Source organism: Corvus kubaryi, unplaced genomic scaffold (assembly GCF_017639235.1).
Source record: "Corvus kubaryi isolate FWS band 111438036 unplaced genomic scaffold, C.kubaryi_AGA036_p1.0 37396, whole genome shotgun sequence".
In the NCBI taxonomy this organism is placed as follows: Eukaryota; Metazoa; Chordata; class Aves; order Passeriformes; family Corvidae; genus Corvus; species Corvus kubaryi.
This window is the reverse complement of record NW_024581135.1, coordinates 17,110,023-17,131,358: the sequence shown is the minus strand read 5'-3', so window position 1 is coordinate 17,131,358 and position 21,336 is coordinate 17,110,023. Positions and strand designations below refer to the sequence as shown.

At 35.8% G+C, this 21,336-nt stretch overlaps 1 protein-coding gene and 1 long non-coding RNA gene across 7 annotated transcripts in view; one reads left to right on the top strand and one right to left on the bottom strand.

Moving 5' to 3' along the window:
- Positions 1-21,336, top strand: part of KCNH7 (potassium voltage-gated channel subfamily H member 7) — a 220,538-nt gene that overhangs the window by 182,892 nt on the left and 16,310 nt on the right. For 3 of the 6 annotated variants that reach the window (XM_042040298.1, XM_042040295.1, XM_042040293.1), the window contains 3 exons: positions 7,635-7,887; positions 11,311-11,516; positions 14,217-14,316. In XM_042040298.1, coding sequence (XP_041896232.1) covers positions 7,635-7,887; positions 11,311-11,516; positions 14,217-14,316 — 559 coding nt within the window. Of the gene's footprint in view, positions 1-7,632; positions 7,888-11,310; positions 11,517-14,216; positions 14,317-21,336 lie in introns of all 6 variants that reach the window. The other 3 variants (XM_042040296.1, XM_042040297.1, XM_042040294.1) reach the window with 1 other exon arrangement.
- LOC121670305 overlaps positions 4,871-21,336 on the bottom strand; it is a 38,747-nt gene continuing 22,281 nt past the window's right edge. The window contains exons 2-4 of the long non-coding RNA XR_006018103.1: positions 18,934-19,161; positions 8,202-8,324; positions 4,871-6,883 (exon numbers count right to left, since the gene is read on the bottom strand). This is a non-coding gene — a long non-coding RNA (uncharacterized LOC121670305). The remainder of the gene's footprint in view (positions 6,884-8,201; positions 8,325-18,933; positions 19,162-21,336) is intronic.

The window sequence follows — 21,336 nt, the reverse complement described above, 5'->3', positions numbered from 1 at the left end:
CACTGGTAAGAGCAGGAGGTATTTATATCAAATTTAATTCCAGTATAAAGTGTGGAGAATATCCATGTTATCTGTTGGGTTTAGAGCTTGTTCAATGCTTTCTAATTTTAATTGTAACTTTTTGCATGATGAAGGGGTAGATAGCAAAGGGAAATAATCAAAGTAGAATCAGATGTGGGGCAAAATGGTTACTAAAACTTAGACATTAAAAAATGCTAATCTAACCATGTTTATTAATCACTGTTTTACCCCACAACTCAAGTCATGCTTCTCTGCCCAAAAAAGGTCATGTGCATATTGGTTTGCATTAGATAGTTGCTCTGTAGGAATGTCACTGACAAAGTTGCCATGCTGCTGATCATTCTGCATTTTCCTTTGTGTGAATGCTCTTAGTTTAAACCATATATGCATGTTAACACACGCACCAATGAAGTTTTCTTGGCTATTAGCCATGTGCATATGAGTTGGACTTGCATGTGTTTTTTACTTAATTTTGCATGAAATATTTGCATTTACAAAACAAAGGACTAATATTGTCCTCAGACAAATGTGTTTGATTTCCTGCCCATGTTTACTTGGAGTTTTTGCAAATTCTGAAGGCAGAATTTCATCCAATTTTTTTTCATTTCATGACTGAAAGCTGAAAAAAATTCAAAAATGAAGTCCTCTTTTTCCGTTGAAATATGAAATGCATAATAATTTACATATTTTTATATATATATATGTACATGCAACATATACACACACATACTCACATATATATATATATAAAAGTAACATTGGAGAATATATTTCAAAAGATGTTTTAAATTATCCTCAGTAATATATTTAAGAACCCAGGTAAAGTGGAAAATAAAAAATGTTAAAAAGCCATTAAACAGAAACCCTTTTAGTCTCAGGAGTAATAGTGCACTAAGACTAAACTTGATTTTCTAAACAAAATTCTACACCTTAGATTGCAAACTGGAAGATAGAATTTCATGCTTATTTGAAATGGTTAAACTTAAAATTAGCTTTAAAGACCTGCAGGTGAAATATGCTGAGACCTTGTTTATTTGTTCATTTGCTCCCTTCTGCTCTATTTCTACATCTTTTTGATTATATTCCATTACATAATGTATTTTGGTTAAAAACAGTTCCACATAATTATGCATGGACTGGATAAACAGGATTTTGGATTTAGTATAATCTGGATAAAAATCTTGAGTCTACAGAATAAGCATAATTTAAATCATGTCCCCGTGATATACACTGGCAAAGTCAAATTACAAAAAAAGAATTTACAATGCATATTGCTTCATGAAAGATGTCACCAGTCCCAAAGATTCAAATTCTTATAATATTTTTTTAACTATCCTGTTCTGTTTTTCCTAAACTCTTTTTGCCTTCTTTTTCCTCTTTCATTCCCATATTATCAGTCCAGCACTGATAATAGCATGCCTATGATGCTTACCCTAAAAAGATTAGTTATATAGTATTTGAAGTGGTTTTTTAAGTTATGCATGTATTTTTTACAATCCTGTCCCACCCCTTCTTTCCATGGATCTTCTGTGCATCTGAGTAGCTTTATTGGTTTATTTTACATTTGAAAAGAGTTCAAAGAACTAAGTGGGACAAGCTGAAAAGTATTTAGCCCAATGTGAACATTACTTAAAACTTTGGATCTGGGACAGATGTCTTTTTGTTTTGGGTTTTGCCCAATATCATGAAAGGAGAGAGCAAGTCATAATTTTTGTAAATAAATGTACAATTTCTCCTGCAAGCATCCAAGCAATGATTAATTTTAGAACTGTGATAACTGTCTTGGCCACTGTGATCATGCAAGTACAGTAGAGCACACACCTATCTTAAACCAGGAATTCTACTGTAGTAAATAAAGGGCAGGTTCACTATTGCCTTGTTAAGGCTTCTTTTGTAAGAAATTGGCCACTGATACCTGGTTGACATCGCCAGTGCCACTAATATATTTGAAGCAGAGGATTACAAAAGTAAGGTAAAATTTAAAAAACAGCAAGGAGAAATTCTTTGTACCATCAAAAGCCTAATGCAAATTAGATGTGTTTGGAACAAAACCTAGCAGTAAATTCTTAAACAGAGGGAATATGTCATCATGTTGGAAATTCTGTTTGTCTATTTGTCAAAACAGAAATCGTGATATATAAACCAGACAGGAAGTACCTTGTGATTAGCTGTAAACCTGTTCTTTCATTTTCTGTAACAAGACCACTTAAAAAATGTGATTGTCTACATTGAATTGAGTTATAGAAAAGAAGACCTCATAGAAAAGAATGCTTTCAAGAATGTCAATCTATTGCTAAATGATCCTTTATCAGTTTCTCACTGCATTGTCATCTAAAATCTCAAAAACAAGAGCAATTAATTTTTCAACTATCATATTTTTTGAAAAATATGATCTGGTCAATCTTCAACTTCTACAGACTTAAAACTTTTCTGTTGGTAAGGGAGTCAACAGTTGAACAAACTGAAATAATTTTCTGTCTTCCTTGTTCAGCAGTGTATCATATCTCAGAGATCACTTTTCATATGTACTCAGAAACTGTAATAAGATTATAGAAGAATGGTCCACTGCAGTTTCACTAATTTCAGCATAAAGGTGTCACACATCTGTGTTGTGGCAATGACTGAAAACAAAAGATCCTATTCTTGATAAGGCTTCAATCTCACTGAAAGGTGAATTAGCTCATTATCACATACTGCTGTTCTTTTCTCTCAGCTGTTATAATATACTGAACACTAAAAAAAAATCATTCTGTATGAAGAAGAGGATTTTTCTTAAACAAACTTTCTATGTGGAGCCCAAGAGCTTCTGGAGCAGAATTATTGCCACCTGTGACCTTGTTCTTTCTTTCCTAATCAGAGGAAAGAGCTACTGCAGGACAGAGTTCCTAATTCAAAATCTAAGCAGCACAATTTGTGCAGCTAAAGAGTCTCAAGTTAGCCTTAAAATTATGTGGCTAGTAGAAAGGTGAAAATTAAATACATAGGTTATTTCACCAAATATATGAATTAATATTAATTAATTTCACTGATTCTTACCAAAGACAAAAGGTTAATTTTTAATATAAAGTTCAAATTTTATTATTCAAATATTTTGACAACTTTATTCGGCACTTAATGATGCCAATGTCAACATAGCCTGAGATCTCTCTTATGCAGGTGAGAACCAAATAGATACTACATATGTGTGGTCATGACACAAAGTGAATTTATTTCTGCCTCTTTGTACCTTCAGCTGCTCAATCTTTTGCTGCATTAATTTTTTGCATGGATCAGTTTCTCAAACCATTTCATGAGGAGGGATCAAGACAAGGCAGGAATAAACAGATAATGTGGAGAAGGACCAGAATCCTCTTTCAGTTTATGCCATATTAAATTCTCAGATGAACTTGGCAGTCTCCCTTTATCTTTCCCTCTACATGCTGGGCACCTGCCACTCATAAACAAGTCTGACTGATTCTAGGACAAGAAAGCCTCAGTCACTAGTTTCAACATACCCCAAACACAGCAAAACACACAAGAGCCCTCTTGTGCTTTCTTCAACTGCTGCTTGGTATTTAATGATCCCACCTATTTTTCAACTGAGAAACTCACAACAGAAGATTAAATGCAGAATTAAAGGAGTATCTTTGATTGTAAGGCTGCAAACAGTCATCTCTCATACTAGGAAAGGCTGAGAGAGCTGGGACTGTTCAGCCAGATGGGAGAAATAAAGGCTTACAGAGGATCTCATCAATGTGAATACCTGAAGGGAGTGTAAAGAAGGTGGAACAAGTTTTCAGTGGTGCCCAGTGACAGGACCAGAGGTAATGGGCACATACTGAAACTGGAGGCTTCGTCCAAACACCAGGAAGCACATTTTTACTGTGAGGATAACAGCACTGGTAGAAGTTGCCCAGAGAGGCTGTGGCACCTCTGTCCTCAGAGATATTTGAAAGCCATCTGGACATTGCCCCGGCTACCAGCTCTAGGTAGACCTCCTTGAGCAGGGAGGATGGACCAGATGATCTTTCCAACAAGAAGTCCTTTCCCACCTCAATCATTCTGTGGTTTTGTTGGTATGGAAAGCGGTATTTCCATGTTTAATGAAAATTATTGTAGCTAATATCCTCATTTACTTCAGTTTATATACTTTCTAAATATCTTCTGTGGGACATATGTCAATACCTTTTCCAGAACTAAGGATAGAAAATCTAAACATTGTCATGAATTTTATTATTTATCCAAAAACCCCAAGGTTATCTTTGCCCCAAACAGTTGCTTGTTGCCTGAGATTAAGGCACAAAGATGTGTCCAAGTCTGTTGTCAAAAATGTAGCTGATGCATGTGTGAGTGATACCTTACTGTCATCTTGAGAAAAGAAGTTAATGAAGCTGGATTCCCTCTCCTCATACAAAAGATCACGTTCTTCAAGGCAGTATGAATCATGCATGTCCTGACTATCCTCACGAATCCTCAATCACTTATTCCATGTAAAATGTTTTACATCTGTCTGGATGAATATCCTCCTCTGTAAGCAGGCCAATGTTATTTGACGTGGAGTAAGTTTTATTCCAGACAGGAAGAGATAACTGAACTTGGACTTGATAACTACCAATGAGAGACAGCTGGAGCCTGTGGTCACAGCATCCTAACTGATTTTATTTTACTTTACTTTTTCTTTTTTAAGGGGGGAGAGCTAAAGCTGATTTTATGCCTTGTTACATGTTTTTTTTAAAAATATCTATATGTATTTCTTGAATTATGCATGAGTTCTGATTCCAAACATTATTCTAACCATGAGAATCCAAGATTTTTCTCACCAGGGCCCCATGGAATCACAGCTGAGGAAATACTGTGTATAACAATAGAAACATGTTGGAAAAGAATGGAACAATTGAAACTAAAATCTGTATTAAAATTATTTATTAGTTTTGGATTTTCCATTGATAATAATGTTATTAAAGAGCAATTCTAGTTTTATAATTTTCAATTATTTATTTTGAAGACTGCATGGATGATTTTCTAATATTTAGTATAGGCAGTGTGGGTACAAATTTGATGTTGATGTTGATTCTCACATTATAATAACATAATTTTCAATGCAATTTCATAATGAAAATCAGAATATGAGAATAAATGTAACAAATAGTTGGAGGTTTGGGTTGGCAAAATGTTGTCTGTATTGCACAGCATAAAAATTAGTTTGGAAACATCAAATTCTGTATTGTGTCAGCTACTGGACTTAGATTTAATACCTCACTACACACAATGTGTGCAATATGGTAAGCTCTTTTTAGGAATGTAGGTTTTGCCAATGTTTTAACAAATTTTTCTTCAAATCAGCTTCTTTCTTGAATTTCTAAGCGTGTATTAATGGAGTAATCTCCAAACTCCATTGGAAACAAATGCTATTTAGTCTTCTTTCTGGGCATTTTAAAATTGTGATATTAAAGAGTAGATGTCTTTCCTCTCTGATGTATGAAACTATTTTAGAGTGTAAGCTCCATGGAGCAGGGACTTTTTAATCACAGGTGCTTAAAAAGAGCCTGGTATCTGTCAGATGTTATTGGCATATAAATAATTATTAACTAATATGAAATGATTTTATAACAGTTTCACGATAAGTATAAATTAATTATAAAAATAATTGTTTCTATAAAGGAATATCCAAAGTATCTTCAGAAATATAAACCAACACAAATGGTCTGCATGGGTTTTGCTTAATGGTAAAATACAATCCCTTGATAAATCAGATAAACAGCTGATGTGAAAAATTAAAACAATTTATTCTAAGTATATTCTAAGTGCTCATGACTTCCTAAAAATTCAAATACACTTTTCTTGTAAGAACTTCTGAATTCAAAATACATTTCCTATTTCACATCCTATAAAAATGGAGCTCTTCTAAATTGTGTTTAGATAGATGCATAGCAAACAAATTAATTCAAAATAGGTCTTTTATACTCACATGACTAGAGAACAATTTCAAAATAAACACAATTTTTCTCCACCTGTATCATTTGGTAAACATATTTGTTTCTCAGTTTTTCACTATCATTCAGTAAATAAGTTACTACAATCTACAGCCTTTTTATTTCAATATAATTGCATTAAACTAAAGAGCATAATTGGATACTAAGCTATTTCTAGTGGTGTGATAGGTACTGAAAACAGAGTGACACCACAGAAGCTTTTCATTTATCATATTTCTTTTGCTCAGTGTTGTTGAATGCTGGCATTTTCTGAGGATGTATAAATTTCATGTGGTAATGTCCTAAGGCTCAAAAATTGTTGTATACATGTGTATTAAAACATTGTTTGTTATTTCACAGCATTGATTTCCATTAACAATCATAGAAATATTTCCACTCTGTTTAAGGTTCTAGTATCTCATTTTTAAAACATAGCTTGGCTTGTGTGGACAGAAGCCTTATATCAGAATTGGGTTCATCTTCACTAGCAAGGGATTTGAGTTGTGAATATATTTCTGCAAAGTGAGTGAGTGCCTAGACTTTTTTGTGCTGAAGTACAAATTAATACAGCAACAAGTGAATGCATTTTGGATATGTGTTTTCTCTGCAGAAATGTTTACATGTTTATAGAAAAAACAGTGCAGAAGATAAGCGAGGACGAAATAATAGACTGGTCAAATAAAAAGACACATCCTGTTCACATATTCATAAGGCTTGTAGCATCAGTACATATTTTGCCTTTAGTAATATGCAACAGTTGTAGCTGTCCCCAGGGAAAGCATATGACCCAACCACATCACTGACAGCAGATAACAGGACATAACAAAGAAAGGTGGTGTGTCATAATGTGTCAGCAGGCAGAGTCACTCACAGTATTCCCATGAAGTCAGTAGCAGAAATGTTTGTAGATTCTAAAAGAATCAGAGGTATATTATCCTAGGCAATTTAGAAAAGCTTACACGTAATGACCACATTGTAAATAGCTCCCTTCTTTCCTTCTAAACAAAATTAACATGTTGCCATGGTACCCAAGAGGAATCCCATGATTCTACTTCAGGCAAACTCCTGTTGTTCTGGTAAGAGATGAGCAAGGACCACAGCAAGTAGCCCTGTAGTTTGCTGAACTAATCATCTGCCTATGTACATCTGCATAACATTGTTGTTTCAATAGCTCATGTTGCTTTTTCTGATAAAAATCAAAAAGACCTACACTTGCAAGCAGAATGTATTTATTGTGAAAATGTCATGTTTATTTCAGCAAAAACCTCTCTTATAATAAATGTAGTACTTTGACAATAGATAAAAAGGATATAGATATATCAGTCCAAATAGGTGAAATTCAGTCGAGATTCTCCCTTTAGCTGTCTTACTTGTTATTTTATTGCAGTATAGTCATTCATATACCCTGATACCATTTCTTGCAATGAAAGAAATCTTAATAGCATATTTTGTAACTACTATATAGATTAGTATTTATATGAGTGCTCACATTGTAAAAGCTTTGCAATATAGATTATACTATGCATTTGTTGAATTTTAACAATCCTACAGCTCTTAGAGCCACATAGGTCACTTCTTTCTCTTTGTCCAGGAAAAAAAAATAAAAATTATAAAAAGAACTTTCATAGCATTAGCATGAAATCCTTATGCTTGTCTTTCCAGGTCCTGAAGGGGTTTCCAGAATGCTTACAAGCTGACATTTGTTTGCACCTCAACCAAAATTTGCTTCAGAATTGCAAAGCTTTCCGGGGGGCCAGTAAAGGCTGTCTTCGAGCTTTGGCTATGAAATTTAAGACAACACATGCACCTCCTGGAGACACTTTAGTGCACTGTGGAGATGTTCTCACTGCTCTTTATTTTGTGTCAAGAGGCTCCATTGAAATCCTTAAGAGTGACATTGTTGTAGCCATTCTTGGTAAGTACATTATTACAAGGCATATTAAAAGAGTACGATTTTCAAAAGAAATATTTATTGTTGTTCCTGGGACAGGAAATTTGTAAATGTTTTACTCACTATTATTTGAAATCAAGTAAAAAAATAATTTAAGAAGAAAAGTCTACATTACTGTAATAATTCATGAGCCCCAAAGAGCCCACTTCTTTGGATTTCTAAAGATTTATCTTTAGTCACATTAATTCCTAGGTAAAAGGCAAGCTGCAAGTTGAGGCAAGCAGATATCCAGTTATTCCAGTTCCGATTATGTTGCAAGATCAAAAGTCAAGACCCACCTGTTTTTTAACAGTGATGAAGGTATTGAGACACGTAGACTCCCCTATTTGCTAACTGGAGCAATCTACTCTGGGCGTTCAAAACGTCTCGTAGAGGTTTTCAGAAATATCTGTTTCTGCCCACTGGGCATAAAGGAAAAGAAGAGAATAACATTAATCTGATCTAGATGTAGTAACACCGGTGTTTCCCCTATGTTTCTTATTAACACATTCTTGTTTGTATAGCATGAGAGTTACTTGTTTTCTTTCCTAACAAAGTTGGCTCAGGACAATGCTCAGTTCAGCTGGGAGCTCACCTGCAACTGGGCATAGCTCTTATGTGAAACCAGTAAGACTTCATTAGCTATAGCAATATTAAAAGTAAAATAACTAAAACCTTACCTAAACTTGACTACAGATTTTTTTTCTCCAATTTTATATTAGGTAATATAAATGGAAAGAATAATTGAATAGATGAGTAAGGATTTTGCTGTACAGAAGCCTATACCAGCTGTAATATCATTCGTATGTTGTCTTTCTGTTAATTGGCCACTGCAGGAACTTACAGTCTGAAAAGTAGCTGAAGCAAGAGGTGGACTGGGGGCAGTAGGTTGCTATTAACCCACTTTTGACTGATTATTCTGTTTGTACTTTGCAGGGTGGATATGTGAGCAGAACAAAGGTGTGCCTAAAGCAATCCTTCCCTAGGTTTAGATAGTGTTATCAAGATAATTCATCATGTCATGCTGTTGCATCTCATCAGCTGGGCCAGCTTTAGGCACAAGCAAAGTAGGGAGCATGCAAGTATAACACTGTGAGGTTTTTACTTAACTGTGTAAGAGTCTTTCCCTGATTATGAGCAGTGTGGTTCATCAAGGAATTAATCTCTCACATCAAAACCATGTAAATTTCTGTACTATTTCTGTTGCACTTGCAATCAAGACAAACTGACAATTTTATGGATTCATCAATTCCTTCCTGGGCCAAAGATGCAGACTGGTCAAGTTTTTCATATTATGCACATCAGATCCCTGTGCTCTCACACTGCAGCAGAAACCCAGGTATTTGCAGGGCCATGCTACTGTATCTCTTCTGGCCTATAGCTGTTCACACCAGGGACTGCAGTTTGGAGCCTCACTCTCCCAGGAATGGTAGGTCAGACATAAAGACAGGCGTGCACAACTGCATCCAGAAGAAACTGAGCCCACATCTGTTGCATGATCCATGAGGCAGGAATCTGCCCATACCTGGCTCCAGTGAATGAGTCTGTGGTATTTTGAAGAATGTGCAGAAAAAGGATAGATGATTCAAAGGAAAATTACTCTGCATTGAAATCACTCAGAAACCTAACAAAGTTTATCAATACTTAGTCAAATATTTTTAGTTAATTCCTCTTTCTGAAAAACCCACACACAAAAATGGACATAAAAAACACTCAGTGCTTTGTGCTCTGGACAACAGAGTATTCCAACAGAGGTAGCATGGATGAAATTTTCACCCTTAACAAGTATTGCAACATCATCAAAGAAATCAAAGTGTTCTGAGAAATGTTGTGTCTCTCCACCAGTTTTCTTCAAATCATCAGCACTGTCTGATGTGGATGAGTTAAGTTTCTTTAATACTGATCTGGCAACAGTAATTCTGCATCAAATCCTTAGAAAACACAATGTCTCTGAAATCTACTGTTTCAGCTTTGCAGACAAGATATAAAACTACTACAACCATGTCAATACTCTCATTACACAGGTTTTATATGCCTTGAATAGGGACCTCTGATTTCATAAACATTTAGGACAGAAGGACTATATTGGCAAACCCCTGTTACATTACTGACTCCTGTTACATTTCCTATCTTTGACTGTTACGTCTAATGAACTGTGTTTGACGAAATAAAAACAAGAGGTTTTGCTCTGAAGATATGAAGAGATGAAAAAAGGATCACTTTTGTTGGCAGTTTATTTCCATAGTTAATCACCTTTACTGTTAAAAATGTGTGCTTATTTCCAGTACAAAATTATCTTGCTTCAGTTTCTTTCCATTGGTTCTTCCTATGCATTCCTTCTCATATTCCAGAGGCATTGAATCCCAAATAATTTTTCCTCTCTAAAGAATATATGCAATATAATCAGGTTATCTCTTAATCTTCCCATGTTCCTTAAGACCCTCACTGTAAATCAGGCCTTAAATTATTTTTTGTATTTTTTAGCTGTAGTTTTCAGCTTCCTTTTTAGAAAATGGAGAAACCAGACCTACTCTTAGTAACCTAATTTGAAAGGCACAAATGTTTAACAGAGTCAAAAAATCACCACTGTATTCTTTTTTACCAATCTGCTGCTTCTCCCATGCTATGATCACTATTCTTTTCCGCAAGTGTTTTCTTAGTTCCTCCCCAAACCCCATTTTGCAGGTAACCCTGAAACCCTTAGTTTAGAGCATATTTTCACTGGTTTACAGGTGCAGCTGCTCTGCATTGATGAAGGTTAGGTGCAGTTTGGCAAAAATGAGCAATTAAATAGAGATGACAATCCTAACAAACACCTATTGCAAATGTGTCAACATTGATTGGAAGAACTGTAATGGTATCAAAACAGACGTGTTTAAGGGGCTTATTCAAAAGAACGCCTGCATCTTAGATGTTTTGCATTCCCTCCAAAAAATGTAAAAATGAAGTAATTTTCTACTAAAATATATTTCAAGTATGGTTGGTTTCTTCATGTAATTCTTAACAAAATTATTATTACAGGCCAGACAAATGCTGTACTGGACTGAACAATAGAAATTGCATCTTTGTGCTCATAACAATATGATTGAAATCACCAAATAATGCTTTTAGAAGAAAGGACAAAGGAACCTGCACAAGTCATGTTGTTTTGATGAAACTGAAGAAAAATTGTGATGAAACTTTCACTTAGTCCAGTTATATGCCTATGTATTTTCATTGATCTTAATAATTTCACTTTTAATACTTAATAATACTGCTTCCTCTTTATATATGTGCAATGGTGATTTGGTTGTATCACTTCATGTAAAATCAAGTATTCTATGCCACTATCATAAAGAAATACATCATTCAATTTAATGGCTTATTCATGTTGAAAATAATAATCTTTGTTTAATTTTCTTTCTGCAGGGAAAAATGATATTTTTGGAGAGATGGTACATCTTTATGCAAAACCAGGAAAGTCAAATGCAGATGTAAGAGCTTTAACTTACTGTGACTTACATAAGATCCAGAGAGAAGATCTACTAGAAGTTTTGGATATGTACCCTGAATTTTCTGATCTCTTCCTCACCAATCTAGAACTAACTTTTAATCTGAGAGATGAAACTGCAAAGGTACATACAATAAGTGATTTTTCTTTCTTAATATTGGGCCAAATCTGTCCCACAGTAACAAAACTTGAAAACAGCATTTGAAAAACCAGGGTTAACAAAATGAAAAGCTAAAATCCTGAGGCCAAATCCTATATTAAAAAAATATACTCACCTGATTGCTTCTACTGAAGTCAGTTAAACTCAGCAGAAGTCAATGAAATTATTCAGATGATGTTAATCTAACAGGATTTGGTTCTATATTTAAATAGTATTAAGGCTTCGCCCAGAGGGATTTTGTTAAAGCCATGGAAAATATGGTTTTTTTCAGATGACTATAGCCTAGGTCACCACAAGGGGAACTTTTGACACTAAATGTAATTGTACATCCATAAAATAAGGATAAATCAGATTATCCAGATTCATTCTGTGTCTAGCAATAGAAAATATTTAATTGCCTTTCAAATACCAATTGTTAATTCCCTTATCTTGGCATGCACTCTACCTCCTAGGAGACTAAAAACTTACAAGGGACTTTTCAACTTTCACTCAGTCTTCAGATTTGCAGGCATTTCTTGGTCTCTTGTTCCCACAGTGACTGTCCTAAGTGTCCCCTTTTGCACAAATTACATCTTCAGGAAGGTCAAAATACCACCAGTGTTTCCTCATTTCAGACTGACAGGGTTAGTCTGACTGGGAAAGAAAGTGGATGTTTGGCCAGAAGGGGAGCAGGGAAATTCTCTTGCCCAGCTCATGCTGCTGAGGCTAAAATCTTCCCCAGAAGATTGCAGGTCCACTAGCTCTGGCCACAAGCCAGGGACTACACTGCCCACAGAATGACTGGTTTACATTTAATTATTTCTGAGATACTGCTGTTTTGTGGCTTCTGACTACACTTTAAAGAACAACAGAGCTTCAGTGAGAAGGAACTAACATAATTTAGCCTCAAAGGCCTTCTAAGAAAAAAAGAGAAAAAGAACACTAAGTTTTGGGCTGTAAATCATAGAGAAATCTTTGCTAATCATATGTGGATCTTTTTTTAAAAATTATAACGAATAAAACTTCTGACAAGAAATGTCACTTCTTTATATTATGAGCCTTTTTAAGTAAAATATCATTCCAAAAATAAAAGACCAATTATATTCTTTTTTTCAGTCATCCTTCTGTATGCATTGTAAAGATCATAATTATTAATTACAGGTGAAATACAACAGAATGAATGTATAGTCTAGTGATAAATTTAAGTTAAAACTGAATGTCCATATGTTTGAAAAATTTCTTGAGGATAATTTCACATTAATGATTTAAGTCTGAGCAATTATTTCTTGCAATTACATTGTCATCAATGTTTTATCATTTTTTTTTCCTCAGATCTGAGAAATTATTTTTTTAATCTGTCTTCTCTTTTGTGAGAATACAAAGAAATTTCGCACTTCTTATTTACCTCAGAAATTTTTCAGTTGTTATTCCTTAGTTTTGTACCAGCCACTGATTAAAAATCACTAGTCTTCCCAGAGACAAGGAAGGCAGGAGAGGCTTCTGAGCTTGCAAAATCACCATTTTTCTCTAGAAATTCCACTTACTTTCCACTGTCTATTGCAAGCCAGAAAATCATCCCCCAAAAGAAGCATTGAGCACATTCTCATCTTCAAAACATCATTCAGATCTGAATTAGTTATCAGAATAGGTCCTTCTGCCTCAACTTCTGCTCTTGCCCTCCTATTTGTGTAAAAGTATAATTTCCTTCCTGCAGTTATTCTACCAATGGGCCACCCCTGAAGCACATTACTTGCCAGGTTTACAATGAAGGGAATAGAGAAAGATGTAAACACTTCCCAGTGCCCCTCTGCCCTTCTCCCACATGCAAATCTGCTTATATGAGTGGTATGGGAAACCTCACTAGCACAGGGAAGGGATGTAGGCTGAAGCCAATGCCATGGGTATGTATACAAAGAGCAAAACTGGTGTTATATTTGCTAATTTGTACATTTCTTATTTTTAAGTAAGTAGAAAAAATAAGGGTTAAATGCATCTTGTATCTACTGAAAAAAAAAGCACTGCAATCTTCTTAAGATGGATAGAAATAAACTACATTTTGTTCTGCTACAGAAATAAATATCTGAATGATCTAAATCTGATAAAGAGGTAGGGAGGATCCAGAAAGATAAAATAATGAGAGGTGAAGTGCCTGATGCTTGTCAGTATTGTATTTATTGTAAAATATAACCTTTAAAATTATTGTTTAAATTATTGTAACCTTTATAATCATTACCATGAATTAAGTATAAATATAATTGCAATCAGTCACCACTTCTTGAAATAGTATACATTCTCTGTTAGAGGTAATTTAATTTTTTTCATTAATTTCTCTAAGATTATGTAAACCATATCTGTGCAAGTTCAGAGAAGCTGATAATAATAATGAAAATAATACATGAACACATGTATTTCCATGTAAACTTACTATCAGGATAATTGTATTTCACCATTAGGTGATGACAGTGTTGGTTTTGCTCAATTTGCATAATTTTTTTTAATGTTAGCCTTGGGCAATTCCATTCATTAGCTGCTGATGGAGAGCCTGATGCAGACTGACTTTAATATTGCCTTTTTTAAAGCTTGAACGTGATTAACAGTCAATCACCTATTGCAAATAGGGTAATCACCTGCCCTCTTTACATGGGACTAATCTGTCTTTTTTTTTTTCATATTTCGTTAATCAAGTCTGACCTCGTTATAAGATCACAAACTACCAATGATACAGATGGAGATAACTGCAAACTACGGAGACGGAAATTGTCCTTCCAAAGTGAAATAGAGAAAGGTAATTAACTTCATTTCTTACATTAGACAGCACCACCTCATTATTCCTTGGTTTTTCACTTGATAATGCTGGGTACATTAGGGTCCTGATGTTGGCTGTTACTGGAGCAGCCCTTGAGAATCCAGCTGGGCAACAAAAATACTCTCTGCATCCTATATGCTTATGTATAACTAGAAGATACATGTTTTACCCTTCTATGACTTCACATCTATCAGTGAAGAGCCATTCCATTATTAAGCTACCTTATTGCCTTTGAGGCATGCACATATATATGTATATTATCTCTTAATAGCTATTTTCTGAGACATGATGTTTTAAACTGTGTGGAGAACCTAGTCTAGTGGATTATTTTATTTCCCCAGCAAAGTTCGTTGTTGAACTTGATGCTAGGTAGTGTTTCTCCCTGGAATTGAAATATTTTAAAGGTTAAAAATTTTAAATATTTCAGGACACAATAGATTCACCATAGCCCAATTTCGATTCACATGATAATGTGTAAAAGGTTGTTCTGGCAAAAGTTTAGGTAACATTTTATGTGCTTACATTCACATTAGTGGCTTTTGGGAGTAAACCTAATGAAGGAAAATTCATTGAAACCTTAAACCTTTTCACCAATTTTCAGTACTGCTAAATACCAGGAACTGAGGACAGTAGCTATGGTCAGACAGCAACAGTCATGAAGACAGCTAAACTGATACTCATAGGATATTCATGTTTATGTAGGGAAAACACAATTCCTTGAATACCATTACACTTCTATGGTTGAAGGGTTTGTCTGACAAATTACTGTTTCTGTTATGCCTGTCTTCCACACTCCACAGTTAAACCTCAGTCCTAAATGCAGCATAATACCAATTTATAGGGAAGCAGAGTGGCTGATAATAAATGGGAACAGTTTAAATATACATAGCAGGAATAATGCTTGATGAAGAGACTCTAATCCAGAGTGTGGCTATTCAGAACAATGACATTCCTGTTCGATCAAAGAAGCATCTTTAGGGCAGGAAGCCAAGACTGACAACAAATCTGTCAGGAAAATGTCCCCATGAAATATTCAATCTGCTCGTCACAAAGAATCTGTTGACAGAGATACTTTGCCTGACTAACCTTCACATTTCTTATGAGAAAACATATGCTGCTACCTAGACAAGATGGAAGTGATCTTTTATGTTGTGCCTGCTGTAGAATTTCAAATAGGCTACTCAGGTGTCAGGGAGGTTCCAAGACCCCTAGGCTTTTATGGTTCTTCCTCAGTCAATTACACTGAACATCCTCTTTGAAATATTTATTTGCATTACTTTTGAAAAAATGTAATTTTTCATAGTTTTTTCTCTGAAAAAAATACTTGGCACCAATGGGGAAGAAGAGACAAGACTGGCAAGCTTCTTAGGCCTGGCAATGATTGTACAGCACCTGGTAATACCTGGGTTAGGCAGAAGTGAAGTACACTGGAAGTCCATCTAAGGAGAAGATAAAATAAGTAAGAGTCCTTTGCCAAGAACTGAGTACACTTTTTGCCCAGTGGCTTCCTGCCCCTCTCTGGACTCTTTTCAGATTCTCTACATGTTCCCATGGCCACAGCAGACACCTCATAGTCATAGATCTTCAGTGTCACTTTTCTGTGGCCATTCCTACATCCTCTATGAGGCTGTAGAGTACTAGAGGAACTACTGGCTTGTAAAGTAATATTCTATTGATTTCAACCCTTTATACATAGGAGGGAGTGGCATCTTATTTTGATCCAGCATAGTTAGTCTACAATGATAAATATTTGGGGATGATCCTGCAGAGTTTTTCAGAACTGGAGAACAAAAGACAGAGTTCCTGAACAAACAGCTGGAAAATGCATTTCTGGACAGAGTATGCCAAAAGATAAAAAATATATGTTATATGACAATCATATTTTGATTTCAGAGCTACAGTTTGAACAGGATAGAAACTCCCATAATTCTTGCTGTTATATTTTGATATTTTATTTTGCAATTATTAGAGGCATGCTTATGAAATGGTCTTCTTTGTGGCATTCTTTACTTTCAGCTGTTGACCTACTAGCATATTATGCAGCTTTAAATTGTATTTTTTCCATCCTTAGTGTGATCATCATGTTTCTCTGTTTTGGAGTGCTAAAAATGGGATTGTGTTATCTCAGCCTTTAGTTCATGCTAGCCTGATTTGGGCCTTGTTGCCATGGCAACTCTTCCTGCATGAGTTTTATCAGGGGTTAAACAAAATCAACACCGCGCTCTGTTATGCATCTGCAGTTAGTACCACTACTTCTTCAATTCCACACAAGACCTTCTCACTCCACATATACATAATTACACCATTTCTATCCTGTGTCAACAAAAACTGATCTTAGCTAGTAAGGAAGGCTAAGAAGAGCTCTGTCATAATGTGATTTTAGAGGCTACAAGACTATTCGAGGGACCAGCTTGTTCTCTGGCTTCTAGAATGGGTTGCAGTATCAGAACAGGTCCTCTGCAAAAATTAATGCACTCACTACATAGCGACTTATACTTGCTCCCATCCTAAAGAAATTCACTGCTTGTCTTTCGGAATAACGGATGGTACTTCTTGCACAGGTGCAGATGCAGACTCTGCCAGTTGCCATAGATGCTTGACAGTCAGCCAAGAAACTCTGTGACTACTTAAAATTAGCAGCGTTCCTGCCTGGCAGTTCCAAACAAAGCTCTCAGCTGGGCTGGCAAGTTAGTCTCCTGCTGAAAACTTAGCAACAATGAGCTGCTCCATCTATACTCAGTTGTCATTTTTAGCAGTGCAGAATACAATTCTTTCTTGCCCATTTCTCATTTACTTCTAGCAGTTCTGCGTGAGTTAGCTAATTTCAAGGGAAATACATTCAGGCAAGAACTTTCTTTTGCTCTGCGAGTTCTATTATCCCATGCTGAATAGGGCATTTCTAGAGTTGCTTACATCAATATAAAATCCAATATATGGGTGAAAAATGCAGTGTAAGGAGACTTACTGAAAGGCTGAAAACTTGAGGTTTTGAAAAGATTGTTCTGGAGTTCAAGCATTATCACTTTTGCTAGCATCTTTTTTAACTTTTTTTTAATGTTGGCTTTAAAATCTTAACCTTCTTGGGACTGTTCTGGTGTCAGCTGGCCCAGGAAATTCATAACAAGAAAATATTAGTTCCATGGATGTGACGTTAAATGGTCACAAAACAAAGTCCTCACAGACTCTTGTTACCCTGGGGCTTGCACTTGCCCATGTCAACACAGACTGTAACAATCAAGTGGGATATAAAATACATTTTGCAGTGCTTCATTCTTAAAATATTGTTGACTAGTAAACTCATATATTGCTTAATTTTAATTTGAAGAGTTATGTTTCCTGATCAGACTTTTCAAAAAGTGTCTAGTGATCAAATCTCAGAGTAAGCACAAAAGCCAGAGTTCTAAAGAACTTCTGACACTGTTGGGGCTGCCCGAGGCAGCACAGCATCCAGCTGCAGACGTCCTTGGTGTCAGCTGCAGCAAGCAGGGAAAGCTGGCTCCTTTGCAAGGAGCGAGCCCCAAACAAAGATGATGTAAAAGCGTCGGCGGAGACAAAGGATGAGAGAGGGGCCTTTTATATGGGTTCCAGCTGGTTTATTGCAGGTGGAGAGTCCAGGGACAAAGACCAGGGACAAGGGAGAACACAGTATTTTATACGGTGGTGGAACAAAGGGAAACAACCAATGGGGGGCGACTGAGGAGGAGGAGACAACAGAGGAATATCCAATAGGGATAACTTAAGGGAGAGAATTACATGAGTAGACCAATGGGGGCGTCGAAGAAGGGAGAATTTAACAGATCTAATACATAGGCAATTAAGGGAAATGCATAAACATGAGCTTATACATAAAACTAGGTGGAGCTCTCCTAAACCAATAAACTTAAAACATGTAAACTAAGAACCACTAAGCACATGGGAACTCGCTGTAACCAGTGGTGAGGATTAGACGTTGGTGTTCCGGAGGCTTGTCCACCAGTCCTCTGAATGCTCTGCTGCAGTGGCCACTGCCACATGCACTGCAACAAACTTTTAACTGAATCTTGGTTAGTGTAACTACCTTCAGTGTGCACTGCTTCTAGGTGTTACTCAGCCTAAGAAGCCAAGCCATATTAACACAGCTTTATTACACAAAGTATCTAGAGGCCACGTCTGTTGATTTAGATAAAAAAGACAAGGAAACACGTCAGGAACTGATTCTCCTTCTGAAAACTGTAAAGTGGAGCAGTACTAAGAGAATGGGGAAACACCACCTGCGCTGTTCTTTCCCATTCTTGTCCCCTCCCCCAGCTCATTTATCTAAATGCTTGCTTTATGAAAAGATGCTCAGCCAAGCACTGTGTCATGTCCCCTGAAGGAAAGTAGGGTAAGAATCTGGAGAAAAATTGAACTGATATTAAGTCTTACTTACTTATACTAAGTCTTACTTAACTGTGTTAAACCGTTAGTATTATGCTGATGAAGTTGGCTTGGGCTTAATTAGAAAAGGGTTTCTAATATTCAACCAGAGTGCTAGGTCATTAAATGGCCAGGAAACAGCTAATATGTTGGCAGGCAGCATATGGCTGGAAACAAGACCTCATGTCCCCAAAATCTTACCTTAATCATGAAACCTCTAGCAAAAATGTATCTGGTCATCAGAGAACCCACTAGTGCAGTGTTCCATCTGCTCCTATTAGTGTTGTTGCTGCTACCACAGCGCCTGGGAGCCACCTCAGGGAGCTTCCACAGAAGAGTCTTATTTCCTGGAGTTACTCCCAAAGAGGCTGTTTCCAAAGGCCAAATCTGATCAAAATGTTGTGGGCAGTCACACATGCCATAGCCATCCTTTGAAAAAAAAAAAAATAATAATAATAGTACCGTGGTGAAAGCTGAATTCCTTGCAAAAGAGAAGAGAATTCTAAACTTGATAAGAGAACTGTTTTGACCTATGCCCTGAATTCGTTCTGAGGTGCATTGTTATAATTCTTTGTTTCTGATTGTTTTGAAGTATAACATTATTTCCTGAAATATAAAATAAGAATTGTCCTTCTATCATTATTTGATTAGCATTAAAGTTGACACAAAAACAGACAGAGCAAAGACAGTGGAGATAGAAGGCTGTCACTCCATCTCTAACATCTCATTGTATTGAAAATGGCACAAAAGAATAAATGAAGGACTTCATAGTCCCTTCAACTTCGAAATTCTTGGCTTTTTAAATGTGTCTCAAATTCAGTTATTCAAAAACTACCTGTTTTCTAAGCCTTTTTAAAAGTAGGAAATGGATCCTTATGGAAAAGTCCATAAGGATTTCAGTCCATCATGATGGGGGAAGGTTTCAGTATCTTCTGCGGTTCCCTATTTCCAAAATCACCCAAACTTTCATATCTCAGAGATGAAACACAGCAAAGGACACATTAGCTTACCAAACCCTCACAAGCAGCACTGATACAGAACAGTAATTCAAACTCTCTGCAGTACAGTGAATTTCCTCCACCATCACTATTGAATCTACTGGAACCTTTCAGCAAAATTGTCAGAAATTCTGTAACAATGGAATCTCATTAGTTTATATCTGTGTTTATATCTAGCTTTATCTATCATATGCATACCCATGGTAGACTTAGGACCTCCCAAATTATGAATGAAATTGGAATGAAACAAATCTTCCATCATTAAAAACAGTCACAGAAAAAAACCTTTTTACTACTGAGAGGAGAAAATGTTTTAGCTTTCCCAAAATACTTCCAGCAACCTACTTTTCTTAAGATTAGGGATCTTCCTGCATAGTTACTAGACAGACAACATTTTCCCTTGGTGTTAGTCAAATACCACACACACATCTGACAGTACATTTTTAAGTAGGGGGTCCTAAAGATAGGTGAGAAACTTTCTAGAAACTCTTCTATTTGAAGAGAAACATAATGAGTAGAAGTGAGGAAGAAGGAGGAAAACAACCCTGTGCTGAAGAATGCAAGAACTTCCACAGCTCAGGTTTCAGGAGCCATTGTAAGCCTTTGGCATTGTTTCAGATTTTGAGGTCTGACAGGTCTACAGACATGTAATTGAAGGTGCTGAAGCAGGACTTCTAGATACACAAATTCATGTGCCTGGTGGAACTTCAGACAAATTCTTTCTACCAGTTTTAGAAATGTCTTAGGAAATGTATGTACACTTTTAAGACCTCTTGTCTCTGCCATGTACTGAAAATGGCCAAGCTTTGATATAACTGCATCTGTTTCAAAAGATTGTTTTTAAGGACAAAAGAAATCTCTGATAGAAAATATCTATTTTCAGTTGTTCTTTGTTTCACTTTATTTCTGCTGTATATTATGCTGTAAAAGAGCATAACTATAATGTTCACAGAAAGAGAAATTGTAGTAATGTAGCAAATTCTCATCACAAAAAATCTGGTGCTGTTACTAAATTAAATTTTTAATAAATATGTGACGGCTTCAGGGTTCATTACATTACTTTCTTAAATTTCTAAACCGTATAATCCTGTGGTCCTCAAATTTGACAAAATATCTATATCACTGAATAGGCACTGTGTACTTTATCTCTGACTGCAACTAAAAAGCTGCAAACATACCTTTCCACTTTCAAAAGTGAATTGCAGTGCAAGAATCCACCAGAAACGATGTGATTATTTAGACTACCAAAAGAAAATAAAGTGTATGTGAAAGATAGCCTTTATGTTAATTGTCTCATTGTACTAAGTATTATTGCTATACTATATGTGAAAACCATACAGATGGCTTTCCTTTTGGGAGACAATTGCTTTACAAAGTGCACTGAAGATTTTAGCAGTTCAGTTTGTTTTCAGAGCTTTAGGACCAATCACTTCTCCTGACCATACTAATTTCTATTTTTCCAGATGGGATAATTTGGAAAATATTTAGATCTGAGTTTCTCAGGTTATCCAATAGACCCTGTGCAAAGCTTTCAAACTATTTCTCTTTTTTCTTGTGCACTAAATTTGTGATTTTTCCATACAGTTTTCATGCAGTAAGACCCATC